Source organism: Perca flavescens, chromosome 19, assembly GCF_004354835.1.
Source record: "Perca flavescens isolate YP-PL-M2 chromosome 19, PFLA_1.0, whole genome shotgun sequence".
NCBI lineage: Eukaryota > Metazoa > Chordata > Actinopteri > Perciformes > Percidae > Perca > Perca flavescens.
This window is the reverse complement of record NC_041349.1, coordinates 6,026,124-6,044,726: the sequence shown is the minus strand read 5'-3', so window position 1 is coordinate 6,044,726 and position 18,603 is coordinate 6,026,124. Positions and strand designations below refer to the sequence as shown.

General features: G+C 42.0%; 1 protein-coding gene across 4 annotated transcripts; it reads left to right on the top strand.

Moving 5' to 3' along the window:
* The first annotated feature begins 2,429 nt into the window (after nt 1-2,429).
* On the top strand, nt 2,430-18,281 carry LOC114574055 (high affinity immunoglobulin gamma Fc receptor I). 4 transcript variants are annotated; one of them, XM_028606355.1, is made up of 9 exons: nt 2,430-2,545; nt 3,088-3,126; nt 3,832-3,931; nt 4,556-4,704; nt 11,352-11,591; nt 15,664-15,954; nt 16,426-16,671; nt 17,567-17,710; nt 17,951-18,281. In XM_028606355.1, the coding sequence occupies exons 1-9, from the start codon at nt 2,521-2,523 to the stop codon at nt 18,061-18,063; spliced, it is 1,347 nt and encodes a 448-aa protein (XP_028462156.1). In that variant the 5' UTR covers nt 2,430-2,520; the 3' UTR covers nt 18,064-18,281. The 4 variants fall into 4 exon arrangements, with proteins under 4 accessions (XP_028462156.1, XP_028462155.1, XP_028462154.1 ...); XM_028606354.1 differs by having other exon boundaries at nt 17,948-18,281; XM_028606353.1 differs by having other exon boundaries at nt 17,567-17,746; nt 17,948-18,281.
* The last annotated feature ends 322 nt before the right edge of the window (nt 18,282-18,603 follow it).

Below are 18,603 nucleotides of genomic sequence, written 5' to 3'. Positions count from 1 at the left end.
GCGCCCCGCAGTGCCCTGATACACCATGAACTATTACAACTATTTCTAGTCATAATTCCATTATCTATATTGTGACTATTATTGCCACTGTTCATCACACCCCCAACCGGCACCATCAGACACCGCCTACCAAGAGTCTGGGTCTGTCCCAGGTTTCTTCCTAAAAGACTTGAGGGACATCATTGAATTCTTTATATAGAAATGTTCTTATTTATTATCTTATTTTCATTACTGTTCATTATGACATATTGACCTGTGTACTGTCCAATTGGATCTTGTCACTGGTTTTGGGGAAGGTGTCTCTATTGAAGGTGTTGATGTGTGTCTTGTGCTGTGTTTATAATGTTGCTTACACATGTATGTGTATGTGTGTGTTTTTGAATATCCTGCTGCAAATCAAATTTCCTTTTCTAAGGATAAATAAAGTGGAACTTGAACTTGAACTTGAAAGTTTTTCCTAGCCACTGTCGCACTGAATGCTTGCTCTTGGGGGAATTACTGGGCTTGTTGGGTCATTGTAAATTATAGAGTGTGGTCTAGACCTACTCTATCTGTAAAGTGTTTCGAGATAACTCTTGTTATGATTTGATACTATAAATAAAATTGAATTGAATATGGATCTGATTCCGGATATTTTCAGTTATAATACTAACTTAACTTGGATATGAAAGAGATGCTCAAAGAACTTCTGCTTTAAATTGTACAAGGTACCCTCTAACCTTGTACGATAATGAAAAATAGCGCAGGTATACGGTTTTGATTGCGCCTTTATGGGTCAGCAGCAACGAGGTCAAAGTTCCATCCATCCATCCATCTTCGTCCGCTTATCTGGTATCGGGTCGCGGGGGGAGCAGCTCCAGCAGGGGACCCCGAACTTCCCTTTCCCGAGCAACATTAACCAGCTCCGACTGGGGGATCCCGAGGCGTTCCCAGGCCAGGTTGGAGATATAATCCCTCCGCCTAGTCCTGGGTCTTCCCGAGGCCTCCTCCCAGCTGGACGTGCCTGGAACACCTCCCTAGGGAGGCGCCCAGGGGCATCCTTACCAGATGCCCGAACCACCTCAACTGGCTCCTTTCGGCGCAAAGGAGCAGCGGCTCTACTCCGAGCTCCTCACGGATGACTGAGCTTCTCACCCTATCTCTAAGGGAGACGCCAGCCACCCTCCTGAGGAAACCCATTTCAGCCGCTTGTACCCTGGATCTCGTTCTTTCGGTCATGACCCAGCCTTCATGACCATAGGTGAGGGTAGGAACGAAAACTGACCGGTAGATCGAGAGCTTTGCCTTCTGGCTCAGCTCTCTTTTTTCGTCCAACGGTGCGATAGATTGAATGCAATACCGCACCCGCTGCGCCCGATTCTCCGACCAATCTCCCACCCATTGTCCCTCACTCGCGAACAAAACCCCAAGGTACTTGAACTCCTTCACTTGGGGTAAGGTCAAAGTTGGTAATGTGTAATTTGAATTTTCAGCGCAGCGCTCGGAGGAAATTCAGAGTGGTGCGAGACGCAAAGAGTATAGCGCTGAGCCTAGTTGGGGCAGTGCAGCTCTCACCATACGATTGTAATCAAAGAACTTCTGCTTTCATTTGTACAAGGAACCCTCTAACGTGTATGATAATAAAAATATAAATTTTCACAACTCCTACAGTCAGTGAGCGGCGAGAAAAAATTATTTTATTTAGTGTTCCTAAAACCAAAGATCCAAGCCATCCTGAAAATGACCCTGCTAGTTTTTCCAGCAGAAAATCCAGCTTAACTTCAGAGCCCTTCCCTTCTAGTTTAATACGATATAAAAATCTCCACCGTAGCTTTAAACCGAGCGTCTTACAGACAGTAATGTCAGTATGACACCGCCTACATATGATCCGCGGTAATACCATGTTGTAGGGTGCAGAGCAGAGGGCAGGTATACGGTATTGATTGTGTCTTCAAAGGTCAGCAGCAACAAGGTCAAATTTGAAATTATTTGAACTTTGAGCGCAGCGCGGCAATTTCAGCTCTCCCCATACCATTGCTTCCGTAGGCCACCTGTGTTTCTGCTTGCATAGTTAAGTCATGTGAATAATATGGATTATGCTTTTGAAAGTGAAGATGTGCAGCTAACCAGGATCACAAACCATTTCCTTGAAAATCCCCAAAATAAAACAAAGAAACCAAGGTGTGTCAAATAAAGACACAAATTACTGACATTTGTAACCTCTCTCAGAAAATACGCATTACAATTTTTTTCTCGTGAAAAATAAAAGAGAGTTTTGTACAGTTTAAAATTCAAGCCATACAGACGGAAGCATGATTTATTAATGAGGGCTAAAGCCCACAACAGGAAGTAAGCTGCGTTGCCAAGACAACACCCCCCCCCCCCTTGTCTGTGTAAAGTTTCATACAGAATAAAGAAGTTTCGACTCTCGTACGTGCAGAGGTTGCATGCCGCCCGCCTCTCTGTGGTTGATTTAACAGGAAGCTCTCACCATCGCTGCTGCCAGACGGTCCCTGAAGCTTCGGCCGCCGGACAGACACCATGAAGGCAGCGCGTCTTTTCCTCTGTGAGTAGAGACAACTTCAGTAAAAATGTATTATCAGAAAACCAAACAAAAGTCACGTATAGAGAAGAGAGACTTACGCAAAATTTGTCAAATTCATGTGTCCAGTGTTGCTGTGTTTGGGTTTGGTGCACAACTATTAATAGGGAACCTAATTTGATATGTGGGCCAAAGTAAAGTTTGTGTGTGTATGTGTGTGTCTGTTTCTCTGTGTGTGTATGTGTGTTTGTGTTTCTGTGTATGTGTGTTTGTGTGTTTCTTTGTGTGTGTTTCTTTGTCTGTGTGTGTCTGTGTGTGACAGTGTATTTGTGTGTGTCCCACGCAGACACGGAGAACATGCAAACTCCACACAGAAAGGCCTTGAACCCATAACTTTCTTGCTGTGAGGCCACAGCACTAACCACTGGGCCACCGTGCTGCCCGAACTGTTTAGCCACAAAGGAAATCAAGACGCTGACGTGTTTTCTGTGAAGTTATAATACATTTTTGAACAGATACGCACGAAGCAGAGTGTTCACAGAACTGACTTTATCTCGTTGTTTCAGTGTTGTTCAGCTTCTACCAGACGACTCTCCCAGCTCGAGGTAAGTTTCCAGCCTCCTGTGTGTGTGTGTGTGTGTCTGTGTGTGTCTGTCTGTGTCTCTGTGTGTGTCTCTGTTTCTGTGTGTATGTGTGTGTCTCTGTTTCTCTGTGTGTGTGTGTGTGTGTGTGTGTGTGTGTGTGTGTGTGTGTGTGGTGCCCGCGTAGCTTACCACATCCTGTCTGTCTGAAGACAATTTTGCTCATCTCAAACCCTTTCACCATTTAATCAGTAGCCGGAAAAGTAATTGTTGATTACACAATTGCTTGTTGACGTGTTGTTAAGTGTGTAGAAAGCAATACACACACACACCACCTGATTTGTGGTCTCCATATTATATCTGTCAGTAACAGTAACATTATCAGTCACCATCAACTCTTTCTTTGAGACCTTTTTAATGTGTTTTTGGGATGCTTTGTTGATGCTTTGGACACTTACCTGAAACTTTTGATGCTTTTTTTTGTCTCTGTCTCTCTCTACCTCTCTTTGTCTCTCTCTCTCTCTGTCTCTTTCTGTCTCTCTCTCTCTCTCTCTTTGTCTCTCTCTCTCTCTGTCTGTGTCTCTCTCTCTACTTCTCTTTGTCTCTGTCTCTGTCTCTCTCTACCTCTCTTTGTCTCTCTCTCTCTGTCTCTCTCTCTCTTTGTCTCTCTCTCTCCCTCTGTTTCTCTCACTCTGTTTCCTTCTCTCTCTCTGTGTCTCTCCCCCCCAGTCTCTGTGACCATCTCTCCCAGCAGATCGCAGCATTTTGAATATGAGAAACTGTCGGTGGGCTGTGGTGATTGGACGGCGTGGAGATACACCACCAACAGGTCAGTTTACCAACAAAAAACTGAATACTTAGCATTACTGACACCTTCATGATAATGTTTCCTTTACATTTGTTGCGAACCGAACATTTTTTAAAAATGTTAAAAGTAGTGTTATAGTTTGAGTGAAAAGAGCTGCATTACTCCGACACCTAAAATGCCTTTTCATTTATTCTAATCATTGCTGCTAAAATTAGGTTTGACCCACTCTGCAATTCTGGGGAAATTTCTGAGTCTCAATGTTGGAAAAGCCTGCCCCAAATTCGCGTAATTACAGTTTGAAAACTCTTTCCTGTCTTTTTGGTCTGGCGCACAACTAGCCAAATTAGGTTTTCAAAAAAAGGGTTAAAAATAAAAAATTAAAATTGACAAAAACATTTCCATAACATCTGAAGAAGCGACAAAAACATAAAAAAATGAGAGAAGCACCAACAAAAAACATACATACACACACACACACACACGCACACACACATATACACACACACACACACACAGACACACACAATCACACAGACACACACACATTTATTGAATTGATTGCGGCCCGGAACCCAGTTTACGAGGGGCCAGGTTGAGTTTGACCCGTTTTTTTTAGATGATTACTAAACTGAATTGTGTTCCCAGCTGGAATCTGAGCCAGTGTGAGTTGGGCTGGGGCGCCAAGTCTTCGTCCTCCTGTGACATCGGCACGGCCAAGGCCACGGACAGCGGCGTGTACTGGTGTCAGTCCAGACACGGAGACAGCAGCAACGTCGTCAACATCACCGTCACCGGTAAGACAATCACAGACAACACCAATACTTCCTCTTCTTCCTGTTTCACATAGCTACAAAAACACTGTAACTATGGTGCTTAAACAACTCGTGAAACAAAATGCACAAATAATGCAGAGCCATTTGTATCTGTAAAATGCGTATCTCTTTGTCTCTCTCTCTCTATCTACATATCTATCTATCCATCTATGTAAATATATTTGTAAATCACTCTATTTGTGTGTATATTTTTGTAATTTATTTGACGATATTTTCTAATACGTGGAGGAAAGTAAAGCAGATTCTAGGCCAACCTATGACAACTGGCTGCCCGCGGGCCACATGCGGCCCTTCAAAGCTTTTAGTCTGGCCCGCAGAATAATCATGAATTCACAAAATGTCAAGAGGAAAAAATGCGTTGTGTTCTCATCATTTTAAGCATTTAGAGCAAAAACCCAGCCCCCTGTATTTGCATCTCTATTCCGATGCCGGGATTCTGTACACCGATGCCCGAGCTCCACACATAGGGCTGAGCCGAGATGTATGTGCATTACAACACGCAGCACCTGACTGAGAATGATACAATTCAATTAAATTTTATTTATAGTATCAAATCATAACAAGAGTTATCTCGAGACACTTTACAGAGAGAGAGTAGGTCTAGACCACACTCTATAATTTCCAAAGCCCCAACAATTACAGTAATTCCCTCAAGAGAAAGCATTAGAAGTAGCTGTTGCGACAGTGGCGAGGAAAAACTCCCTTTTAGGAAGAAACCTCGGCAGACCCAGACTCTTGGTAGGCGGTGTCTGACGGGGCCGGTTGGGGGTGTGATGAACAGTGGTTATAATAGTCACATTAAAGATAATGTAACAGTGACTTTGAAGGTAGTCGTTGTAGTTCATGTCATAGCAGGGCACATCGTGTCATACAGAGTAGTGCAGTCTGCTATACCGGATCCTGACTACTCTGTGCGTATGAACATCGCAGCAGGGCGTTGCGGGATGTAATGTGGCACTGCAGAGCACGGGTGGGAGCAGCAGGATGCAGCAGGACTTGGCCGGGCATTGCAGGGAATCGCAGGGCTATGCACTGCGAAGAAGACACATAAGGACTCCCCAGAGCTAAGTTAGTAACAAGCAGTTCTGGGACAGGATGCATACAAAAGGAAACAAGTGAAAACAGAGATGAGAGAGCAGCTCAGTGTGTCCTAGGAAGGAAGGAACTTCCCCGGTAGTCTAGAATTATAATAGCATAACAGGCAGGTTAGATTAGAGAGAGGTGCCGGATAGGGCTTGAACTCTCCCCTGCCGGATCGGGCTGTACTGGCCTGCCTCCCTCTACTCTCACTATATTAGTGATTATATGATAAATAAATCTGATGACTACGAAGAGAAGCAGGTGGGCCGGGTTAGGCGGGCGCTGCAACTCCTCACTCCCTAACTATAAGTTTTATCAAAGAGGAGAGTTTTCAGTTTACTCTTAAATGAGGTGATGGTGTCTGCCCCCCTAACCCAGACTGGGAGCTGGTTCCACAGGAAAGGAGCCTGGTAGCTGAAGGCTCTGGCCCCCAGTCTACTTTTAGAGATTCTAGGAACCACAAGTAGCTCTGAATTCTGGGAGCGCAGTGCTCTAGTAGGACAATAAGGTACTAAGAGCTGTTCTAGATATGATGGTGCTTGACCATTTAGGGCTTTGTAGGTCAGGAGAAGGACTTTAAAGTCAATCCTGAATTTTACAGGAAGCCAATGCAGAGAAGCTAAAACAGGAGAAATATGATCTCTTCTCTTAGTTCTTGTGAGAACACATGCGCTGAAGCATTCTGGATCAGCTGGAGAGTCTTAAGGGACTTATTTGAGCAACCTGACAGTGGGGAATTACAATAGTCCAGCCTGGAAGTAACGAATGGATGGACTAGTTTTTCAGCATCGTTTTGAGACAGGATTCCTAATTTTGGCAATGTTACGAAGATGAAAAAAGGCTGTTCTTGAGGTTTGTTTTAGATTGGCATTAAAGGATATATCCTGATCAAAAATAACTCCTAGATTTCTGACAGTAGTGCTGGAGCCCAGGGCAACACCATCCAGAGTAGCTATGTCTTTAGATAATGAAGTTCGGAGGTGTTTAGTGCCCAGCACAATAACTTCAGTTTTGTTAGGGTTTAACATCAGAAAATTGTAGGTCATCCAGGATTTTATATCTTTAATGCACGCTTGAAGTTTAGCTAACTGACTGGTTTCGTCTGGTTTGATTGACAAGTATAATTGGGTGTCATCCGCATAACAGTGAAAGTTAATTGAGTGTTTCCTAATAATATTACCTAGAAGAAGCATATATAAGGAGAATAAAATTGGTCCAAGCACTGAGCCTTGTGGAACGCCATGGCTAACTTTAGCGTACTTGGAGGATTTATCATTAACATTTACAAATGTTGTTAAAAGACTTAAACCAGCTTAGTGCGATTCCGACTAAGTGTTCCAATCTCTGTAACAGGATTGTATGGTCAATAGTGTCAAATGCGGCACTAAGATCTAATAAAACGAGTATGGAGACAAGTCCTCTGTCTGTAGCAGTTAGAACATCGTTTTTTTTCATCAGTGCCATCTCTGTGCTATGATGCTTTCTAAATCCTGATTGAAAGTCTTCAAATAAACTGTTGCTATGGAGAAAATCTCATAACTGATTAGCAACTACCTTCTCAAGGATCTTGGAGAGAAAGGGAAGGTTAGATATAGGTCTATAGTTTGCTAAGACCTCAGGATCGGGGGTGGGTTTTTTCAGAAGAGGTTTTATCACAGCTACTTTAAATGACTGCGGTACATAACCTGTTAATAGAAACATATTGATCATATCTAGTAGAGAGGTGTTAACCACGGGTAATGCTTCTTTGAGTAGCCTCGTTGGGATGGGGTCTAAGAGACAGGTAGATGGCTTAGCTGAGGATATCTTTAACATTAATTGTTGAAGGTCTATAGGATAAAAGCAGTCTAAGTATATGTCAGGTCTAGTCGTTCTTTCTAGGAGTCCTGTGTTGAAAGGTGAACCGTTAGAAGTTGAGGGCAAAAGGTGATGAATTTTATCTCTAATTGTTATAATTTTATCTTTAAAGAAGCTCATGAAGTCATCAATACTCTAGTACACTAGCTAGAGGAATAGAAGGCTCAGTAGAGCTGTGGCTATCTGTCAGCCTGGCTACAGTGCTGAAAAGAAACCTTGGGTTGTTTTTGTTTTCTTCTATTAGTGATGAGTAATAGTCTGATCTGGCCTTCCTAGGTTTTCAGACTGTCTTGCCAATCCAAACGAGATTCTTCCAGTTTGGTGGAACGCCAGTTACTTTCAAGTTTTCGCGAGATTTGCTTTAATTTGCGAGTTTGGGAGTTATACCAAGGTGCTAATTTCCTTTGCTTTATCTAGTCTAAAGTCTAAAGTCATCAGTAGGCAGGCCGTAGCACCATCTACACAATTGACAATTTGAGAGGCACTAAAGTTTACATAAAGGTCCTCTGTTGTATTAAAGCACGGTAATGAGTTTAGTGCTGTTGGAATATCTTCCTCAAATTTAGCTATAGCACTGTAAGATAGGCATCTAGTGTAGAAGCTTTTATCTAATTTCGTATAATTGGGTATTAAGAATTCGAAAGTTATTTAGAAGTGGTCTGATAATGAAGGATTTTGCGGGAATACCGAGAGGATTACCAATGCCCGCTGGGGCAGATGAACTCACGCTAGTCTCTTTTCTGTAAATAGGCTACAATAAAACTTTCTGAGTAAAAAGTCAATGCTCTCACCTGTGTAGACCGGCATTAACATGTAAAAAGCGATATATCAATCTGCTCTGTCTGCGCTGTCCACTCTTGTCCACTGCGCTGTTTTACGCTAACACAGCTCTACTCTGCAAATAGAAAATTTTTACAAAAAAGCTGGAGCGGTGAATCTATGGAGGTATTATAAGACCAAAACAGATACATGTGGCTAATATGCACGTGAATGAGGCAATCGTTATGTTCGAGTTCTTCATTCTTGATGATGATGATGATGCTGGTTGTATTATTTTGCAACAGCATCTTTCATTGTAAATGAGGCATACATGAGAGTGCATAGCCTGCTTATCAGTCCAGTCACCATTAAAGCTGGGCTTTTCCACGTCTTTGACAGTGACATGTTTACCTGACAACAGACATTTCTTTCTGCAAGCATTTTCCACCAATCAGGACGCTGCATACTACAATAATATTTCCATAATCACAGACTTTAACCATCACTCCTCAGTGAACTGCCTCCTAGTCTGAGATCCTTTTCTAGTTAAAGAGCCAGTTATCATTATGGAGTTTCCATGTTTTGTAGGAGTTTGCTCACACTAATGTATGTAAAAAAAAAGAAATAGCATTAATTCAGTAGGAAGTAAAAATTTTGAACAAGAATAGGCGTATTAGGTATAATTTTATTTTCTTTATTTGAAAGTCCGGCCCCCACAGTGTCCGCTTAGAAAAATTCTGGCCCTTGAAAAAATGTAGTTGATGACCCCTGTTCTAGGCCAACCGTCTAGGTGCAGCGTTCAATGCAGTAGGCTGTGAGGAAGTGGACATGGATCTGGTGAGGGATAGTGTTTACGTAGGTGGAGCGTTCAATGCAGTAGGCTGTGAGGAAGTCGTGGAACTGGTGAGCAGAAAAAGTTGTTGTTTGGCAGTACTTTCAGTCAAAAGAAGGCCGTTGAAGTCCAGCTACATGTTCAATTTGCAATGCCGATTTGTCTGGTGGTGGCGAGGACCCTAAACTATACACAACATGGCCGCTGTTACAACATCTGGTCTGAAACATCCGAAAGATTACGAGTTGTGCATGCAGGAATCTACTTCAGGTACGGCAATGGAAAGACAGTCACAGCTTAAAACTTGTGCCTACTTTATGGGATTATAAATCTAAAAGGCTAATATTTTGGATATATCTTGAGATAGGTTAAACACAGGCCTATGGTAATTGTCAAATTAGTTTTTCCCACTTGTCTTGTCTGGCATAATGTTGCCCATTCTTTTTTTTTACAGTTAAAATAAAATAGAATGAAAAATATACTGCTATGGACGTTGTTTAATTCATTAATGTGTTTACTGTGTTAATGGACTGAGGATGGGAGTAGGATTCAGTATTCGGGTTACGGATTCTGCAGAATCTTAACCAGTAGTATTCGGCCGAAGCCCAAAAATCTGGATTCGGTGCATCCCTAATACAAATCACTCTGCATTAATTTGTGAATTGTTTCACGAGTTACAAATTCTTATGCTTCGCTCTCATGTGATACACTGAGGAGTCAGCAGAGCAAGGCCACTTTATTGGATGTTTTTTTAGCTTTTGACGATGTTTTGGTTTTTATGTTCATCGCACTTTAAAAAACTAAAGTTTTTTAGTTTTTTTATGTTTTGGTCACATTTTTCAAAGTGTTAGTGATGTTTTTTCTCAATGTTGTGCATTTTCCAACGTTTCTCACAAGTTTGAGAAATTCTTTGATGCTGTTTGTGATGTTTTTGGCACTTTTTCCACATTTTTGAAGCTTTTTTTGACGTTTTCTGCAATTATTTTCTGACACTTTGCATGTTTTTCAAAGCTTATGGTGGTTTTTGTGATGTTTTTGACTCATTTGTCAACGTTTTGGGCATTTTTTGAAGTGTTTGGTGTTGATGTTTGTTAAAGACATTTTGGGCGCCTTTTTTCAACATTTCTTTTCAGCGCTGGTCGTTAAATAAATACAACTCTTCTAGCACATGGAGTCAACATGAGTACCATATACTCTGTCTCTGCCAGTAACTGATGCTTTTATGATTCATAGGAGATGTTTTAAAAGGAAGTGACTGAGGTCAGTACGATGATTCAAACATTAAGAAACCTTTAACTATTAAAGGAACTACAAACCACAATGACTACGCCGCCAGTCTGAAAAGATGGGCACAAACTGTGCCAGGTACAGTTGGTAAAGTGCTGCCTGCAGTTAAGTTGTTAGACATCACAGAGTTAAATTAAAAAGCAGTTTTTTACATTACAAAAACATTTGTGTTCATGAAACTAAATCAGCAAAACGAGGAACACAGAAACTCTCCAACATATTTATATATAAAGTGATTCATCGGATGAAACTGAAAGCGCAGCGCGTAGTTACAGAAATTCAGAGGTCCACGACCACGCAAACCTAACTTATTGGTTTTACCCTGCACCTTAAAAAATGACGCCAAAGTGATACCTAGAGCATTAAAAGTGACGCCAACTTAGTCAGGGTTATGAAAAAAGAGGCTGCCTGATGTTTCTATTTTTTTAATTACATGACATATGAAGGGTTTCTCCTTCGATTTGCCAGTCCGGTCAAAGAGACTAACAAACAACACACCCAGGAGACCGGGGTTAAAGTCCAAATCTTGTCTCGCATGTCACTGAAACGTTCATCTATAAATGGTTTTACCCTGCACGTTGAAAAAGCACGCCTGAACATGTGTCAGAATTTGTCTTTTTAATTAATCTTTGTCTGTGTAGTTATATTTATCCGACATTCAGCTGACATTGATCAAATGCTGTAGTTGTAGATTCCAACACATGTTTCTCTTTGTTTAGATCAGACTGTGGAGTCAGTATTGATGAAGCTGTGTGTGAATGGATGACAGGCTGTAGTTTGTCTCTGTGTTGAGGTGGACCAGTGATCCTGCAGAGTCCTGTCCTCCCTGTGACGGAGGGAGAAGACGTCACCCTGAGCTGTATTAAAAGGAACTCGTCCGCCCTCCCAGCTGAGTTCTATAAAGATGGCGTCTCCATCGGGAGAGGGGCTGAAGGTTATTGGACCCTCCCCCGTTTCTCCAGGTTGGGTGAAGGGTTCTACAAATGTAAAGTCGGCAATGACGAGTCTCCACCCAGCTGGATACTGATGAAAGGTAAACAGTCAAATTTTACACACTTACACGGCTACATGTTTGTGTAATTTTCCTTATGGGCCATTTGATAATAGAATGGTTAAAAGTATTTTTATAAAAAATCAAGGCTTTCATTGCTTTTTTATCAAAATATTCTTGTCAACTTATTAATAATACAACATAGAACTGAAATAGATAAAAGCCATTTCCATTCAAATCACTGAGCACAACGGTCAGAGCGGCAGCTACTTTTATGTCTACCATTTCCATAGTTGTGAAAAAAATCTCTGTATAAGCCAACTTCTGCCAAGTGGCCGAGCTGAGGTTTTGCAGTAACGGACAAACAAGCAGTAGAGAAGTAACGTTACGAGGCAGAGAGCCAGCCGCTAAATGAGTCAAATACATATTTCATCCACACAACTTCTATCCCCAGCTGAGTGACAGCTTTATTCGGCTCGTTTTCTGTGTATAATGTGGGGAGGGGGTAGCTAACATTAGCCAACTAACATGTTGTCTGCCGGCTGGCTGGCTGGCCGGTTCTGGCATGCTTTCAAGATTTAAGATGCTTTATTGTCATTGTATGAACACAACAAAATAAGATTGGTGGCAATCAATGTAGCCACTGGTTCTAACTGTCCGCTGACCTGCCGCCCCTGGGTCTAATGGTCCCTCCTACTTGGCTCAATACAGAATGCATCAATGGTCGGGCCGCTCTCCTCCCAGTGAGTTGCAGCACAGTTTATGGTGCCATTGATGCATGTTGGCATGCCAACTAACATCAATCGCCATATTATTGTGTACTAATCAAATGACCACGGCAACCAGTTCGATCCAATCCAATCCACCTTTACTTATAAAGCACTTTAAAAACAACATAGTTGACCAAAGTGCTGAATACAATCTAAAATAAGCAATAACATATAGTAGTGACACAATAGAACAATAAAATAGCAATACAAAAGAATTCTAAAAAGAAAAACAGCCTCAAAAATCATCCCTCAAACTGAGTTAAAAGCCAAAGAAAATAAATGAGTTTTAAGACGAGATTTAAAAACGGGAAGAGACTCGGTCAATCTGATGTGCAAAGGCAGTTCATTCCAGAGTCTCGGAGCTGCCACCGCAAACGCACGATCACCCCTGGATTTACATGTGGTCTTAGGGATGACCAGTAGTGCCTGGTCCGCTGACCGGAGCAAACGGGAGGGGGTATAGGGTACAATCAAATCGGACAAATACTCGGGGGCCAAATCATGCAGACATTTAAAAACAAATAAAAGAATTTTAAAATCTGTGCGAAAATGCACAGGAAGCCAGTGGAGAGATTGGAGGATAGGTGTGATATGATCACATTTTCGAGTTCCAGTTAAAAGACGAGCAGCTGCATTTTGAACCAATTGTAATCGTGCCATATTAGATTTGCTAATGCCAGTGTAGAGTGCATTGCAATAATCTAAACGAGTAGTAATAAAGGCATGAATTAAAATTTCAAAATCATGTCGCGATAGAACCAGTTTCACTTTAGCCAGTTGCCTAAGCTGGAAAAAGCTGGTCTTCACCACTGCACCAATCTGAGCATCGAGTTTTAAAAGACCATCCAACTTGACTCCCAGGTTTGTAACCACAGGGCTAATATCTGTAGTTAACCAACCCAAGTCAACAGGTGTCATAGCTGCTGAGTCACTAGGAGCAAATAACACAAGTTCAGTCTTGCTCTCATTGAAATACAAAAAATTCTTTGACATCCAAGCTTTCACTTCGGTCAGACACTCCAAGAGAGCTTTTGACTGTCCTAGTGGTACATAAATTTGGCAGTCGTCAGCATAAAAATGAAACGAAACATTGTGATTTCTAAGAATTGACCCAAGAGGCAAAAGATACAATGAAAAAAGTAGCGGCCCAAGGACAGACCCTTGAGGAACTCCACACGACAGGGGAGCCGTAGAGGACACATCATCACCAACCTGGACTGAAAAACTTCTGCCCTCCAAATAGGACATAATCCAGGCTAAGGCCAACCCCTTAATGCCCACACAGCTCTCCAACCGGGACAATAAAATATGGTGATTGACTGTATCGAATGCAGCCGTGAGATCCAATAACAGCAGAACAAAAGTATCACCAGAGTCTGAAGCCATACAAATGTCATTAAAAACCCTCAACAGAGCTGTCTCAGTACTGTGGGCTGACTTAAACCCAGACTGGAAAACCTCAGTTATAGAATTATCAGTCAAAAATTTGCTCAGTTGCAAATAAACAACTTTCTCCATAATTTTGGAGAGCAAATGGAGTTTGGAGATAGGCCGATAATTTAAGAATTGAAGCTGGTCCAGGCCAGGTTTCTTTAACAATAGTTGAACAACTGCATGTTTAAAAGTCATAGGTACGACTCCCGTACTTAAGCTAGCATTAACAATATCCAGTATGCAGGGCACCACAGTAGGAAGAACCTCTTTAAATAGACGTGGGGGGATCACATCATTGGGAGAGCCCGTAATCTTCATTTGACCAATAGTTTTTTCCAAAAAAGACAAACTAACGGGCTCAAACTGATTCAAAACAGCAGAACAGGTTACAAAAGTACCAGGGTCATACAGAGGTGGCCCAATAAGGGCCCTAATGCTCTCCACCTTGTGGATAAAAAAAATTAAGGAACTCCGCACACACTGTTGATTGATTCTCCAAACACTTGAGTTGTGGAACATTAAGAATAGTTTTAAGAGCATTAAAAAGAACTCACGGATTATGACCATTAGAAGAAATAATGTTAGAAAAATGCTTGGTCTTTTCAGCTTTTACAATTTTATGATAAGAACACCAACTATCTCTGAGTAGCTGAAATGACTTGTAGTTTATCCCTCTTCCACTTTCTTTCTGCCCTTCTGCACTCACGTCTGGCAACGCGAGTGACATCATTCAGCCAAGGATCAGATCTAGATTTAGACTGCCTGGTTTTTACGGGGGCTACCGTATCTAATGCTGCTTGACAGGCAGCATTAAAACCAGCGCAAAGGTCTTCAACAGCTGAATATGAATACGGAGAGACACAATTTAAATTAAAATTAAAAACAGAGGAAAAATGAGCAGCGGTGGAAGGGATAACCATCCGACCACGGCGCACAGAAACACACGGTTTAACTACAACCCAAGAAAGAGAAATTTCAAATACCACAGGCATATGGTCTGAAAAAAAAGCATCACAGACTTCAAGATTTGAAACAGTTAAGCCATGAGTTAAAACCAAGTGGGACCAGATACACACTGTACAAGATTAAAACACTCAATAACATCCAAAAAAGGCTCTTGCCATTGACTTTTCAGGACAGCACACATGGATATTAAAATCTCCTACTATAAGGAGACAAAAACTGAGAAAAGTCATTGATGAAATCCTTTTTGTATTTGGGTGGCCTGTATGCGAGTGCACACAACACTGGAAATGCACCGCTCAGTTCAAACAAGTTTACCTCAAAGGAAGGGTAGGATACAGCGAGTGTGAGCTGTTTACTCTTAAATTTTGATTTATAAATCGTTGCCAGTCCTCCTCCACGACCTGACGTCCTCGGAGAGCTAAAATATGAACAGTCAATTGATAAAAGTTCACAATAAGCACTCGACTCACCCACCGGAATCCAAGTTTCCGTTACACAAAGAAAATCCAAATCACGCGACTCAAAAAAATCCTTCAAGATGAAAGTTTTCTTTGCTAACGATCTAGCATTCACCAAGGCAACCCTCGCTGAGACCAGAGCTTTTGCAGGTAGTATAATCCGGACAAGCGGCTGAAGATTCTGGTGATTCACCCCGCGCCAGCGGAGGTGAGGAGCCCGAACACGGCAAACAGGGAAGCCAGCCACTGGAACCAAGCAAGAGTGTTAATCAAAGGGCGAAGGTCTAAAAGTATTTGGCGATCATAGACCAGTAAAGTGTTGACATTTGCAATAATAATTGTCACAAATAACATAAATACAAACAGTGTACGCGGAGACAGACGGCAAGCCATAGACACCGGCGCCATCTTGGTCTCAGATGCCCCTTCTACCCATTTTATTTCTATAGTATAAATGCACTGTAACTCCAGCGTTTGTGTCCCCAGATGACTCTGTGCCGGCCTCTCTCCTCTCGTCTCCGGATGTCTCTCAGCTGTTTGAGTACGAAGGTCTGTCTCTGAGCTGCGGCGACAACAGCCGATCTCACGGCTGGAGGATCATCAGAGCCACCAAGCTGGACGGGAAGGAGGGGATGCTGGTGAACTCCAGCGAGAAATGGGGCGAAGCCTCGTCTTCCGGCTTCACCATCCACGCCGCCAAGAAGTCGGACAGCGGCGTGTACTGGTGCGAGTCTCCCGCCAAGCAGCGGAGCAACTCCCTCCACATCTCTTTTTACGGTACGAGCGATACAAACAACTCTTTCAGCATCTCTTTTTACGGTGGGAGCCATAATAAAAAACAAGTATTATAGGCCGTGATCACACTTTGCCAGAGCTGGCCATAGGCAAGATTTGCAGTGTTTTTGTTGCTTAATTCAAAGTTTTCTTTACTACGTTTTTAATGCTTTTTATAGATTTTTTGTCCTTTCTTTTAGACATTTTTGTTTGTTTATTTATTTTTTTTAATTTTTTTGCAACATTTTTTGACATTGGCAATTTATCCTACTCTATCCTACTCTCTGTTTTTGACACTTTTTTCAAAGTTTTCATAATTTTTTCCAATGTTCTCAGGACTCTTAAAAACACGGTTTACACTGTAGGTTTATAATGTAAAACAGACGCTGGCAGCTTCAAAAAAAAGTGTGAACATTGCCTAAAAACCAGAGAGGGACATACAAACACTCTTGTCTCTCTCTCTCCATGTTCCAGGTACTGATAAAATAATCCTGCAGAGTCCCGGCCGCCCGGTGATGGAGGGAGATAACGTCACGCTGCGCTGCAAAACAAACCAACCCTGGGACTCCTTGGCTGGTTTCTATAAAGATGGCTCCTTCATCAGGACTGAGCCTGCAGGTCACATGACCATCCACAATGTTTCCTGGTCTGATGAAGGCCTCTACAAGTGCAACATCAGCAGTGTTGGAGAGTCTCCATCCAGCTGGCTGTTTGTCAGAGGTGAGGATGCTGTGATATGTAAACCTGGATGGCAACGCAGCTTTATTGAGTTGGATGTTTTTGGCCCATTTTTCACTATGTTTTTTTTTTTACTTTTGTTTGACATTTTGGACTTTTCATACATACATACATCATGTTTGATGAAAAAAGGCTATATGGAGTAGTGCAGGATGTACATAAATGTAAAGGGATGGGCAAAAGTTCAGGATATATAGTATATATGTATATTAGGGATGCACCATATCCAGTTTTTTGGGGTTTGGCCAAAAACCAAATCCTACGGAATCCTACTCCCATCCTCAGTCCATTAACACAGTAAACACATTAATGAAGTAAACAACGTCCACAGCAGTGTATTTTTCATTTTATTTACTTGAAGTTGCCACATTTTGGCTGCTGTCTGGAGATTCCTTCATGCACAACTCGTATTCTTTCGGATGTTTCATACCAAATGTTTTAACGGCGGCCATGTTGTGTATAGCTTAGGGTCCTCGCCACCAGACAAATCTGCATTGCAAATTGAACATGTAGCTGAACTTGAATCTCCTTCTTTTGACAGAAAGTACAGCCAAACAACACTTTTTTGGCTCACTTTTTCAGCCTACTGAATTGAACGCTCCACCTACGTAAAACACATTCCCGTAACCAACGGCGCCGTCATTACGGTAACCAGTGTAGCGCGCCGTAGTGCAAGCACAGGGTTCAGTTCCCTGGGAAAAAAATCTAAGGTTCGGCAGAAACACAACTCCGTCAAAAAGCCCAATATTCTGCAGAATCCGAAGACCAATTTGGTGCATCCCTGACGTGTATATATATATTATATATAGTATTAACAGAGCAGATGAAGTGTTTCTGGTTTTAGATGATTACCTGTCCAGGTGTGTGTGTTTCTCAGACTCTCGGAGCAATATGGAGGAAACTTCCTCTGCTGTATCCTCGCCTTCGTCTGTGCTGACGCTGATACGCCACCTGGTGGTCGTCTGTCCATACTGCATCTCCACCGTCCTGCTGGTGTCCATATGTCGACAGAAGGCCAAAGGTAACAGCAACCTTCTCCGGAGCGTCAGCAGCTGTGGTAACAATTCTTTTCCATTTAAAACAAAGAACGAGCCCTTTTTTCGTAAAAACAAAGCCGTTTCTTTACAGAAAAACGAGACAACCAAATAGAAATAACGCTCTAATTTTGTTTTTTGCAAAGTCACTTTTTCGTAATATAATAATATAACAACATGCTTCATTTGAAAAAAAAAAAAAATACAATTTTAATGTCCCTCAGCAGGAAGGAAGCTGCATGTTTCCATGGCGATGTCTCCACCCAGAGAGGACGATGAGGGAGAGGACCGAGGGTATGAAGATGTCATTCCTGATGTCACCACTGAGCATCATTTCTAAACTCTCGCTCTCTCTTATATTGTGTTTTTCTTTCACGGTTGTTGTCTGTAATGTTGTCCTGTTGTCATAAATGGCCTGGCCCCGGATTATTTGCCCGAGATTTTAACCCTGCGTGAGCACAACCGGTCATTGCGGTCTTCAAATCTACTGGTTTTAGAAGTCCCAAGGTCAAGGTATCAACAGGGGGGTGATCTGCCCCGAGACTCTGGAGCAAGTTACTGTGGTGGCAAATTTTATTTTAACCATTATTGATTAATGATTTTAACCATTTGCTTAAAGATTGTTTAAAACCTCCATAGAATGCTGTTCCTTCCTCTTAGACTCTTAAAGACCAGAGAGGGACAGCTGCAGCCATGAACTCTTAGCCTAGAAGCTTTATTTTTGGAGAGACACTAGCCTCTCATTTGTTTAACTTTTTAGCAGACAAAGTCGACAAGGCCACAAAACCATGTTTCCTTCTGCCTCCCGAGATAAACTGTTGTTTAGGCTAATGAAAAGAACAGGAGCAGAGGGGAAGGTAAGGATAGTTTTGATAGATTG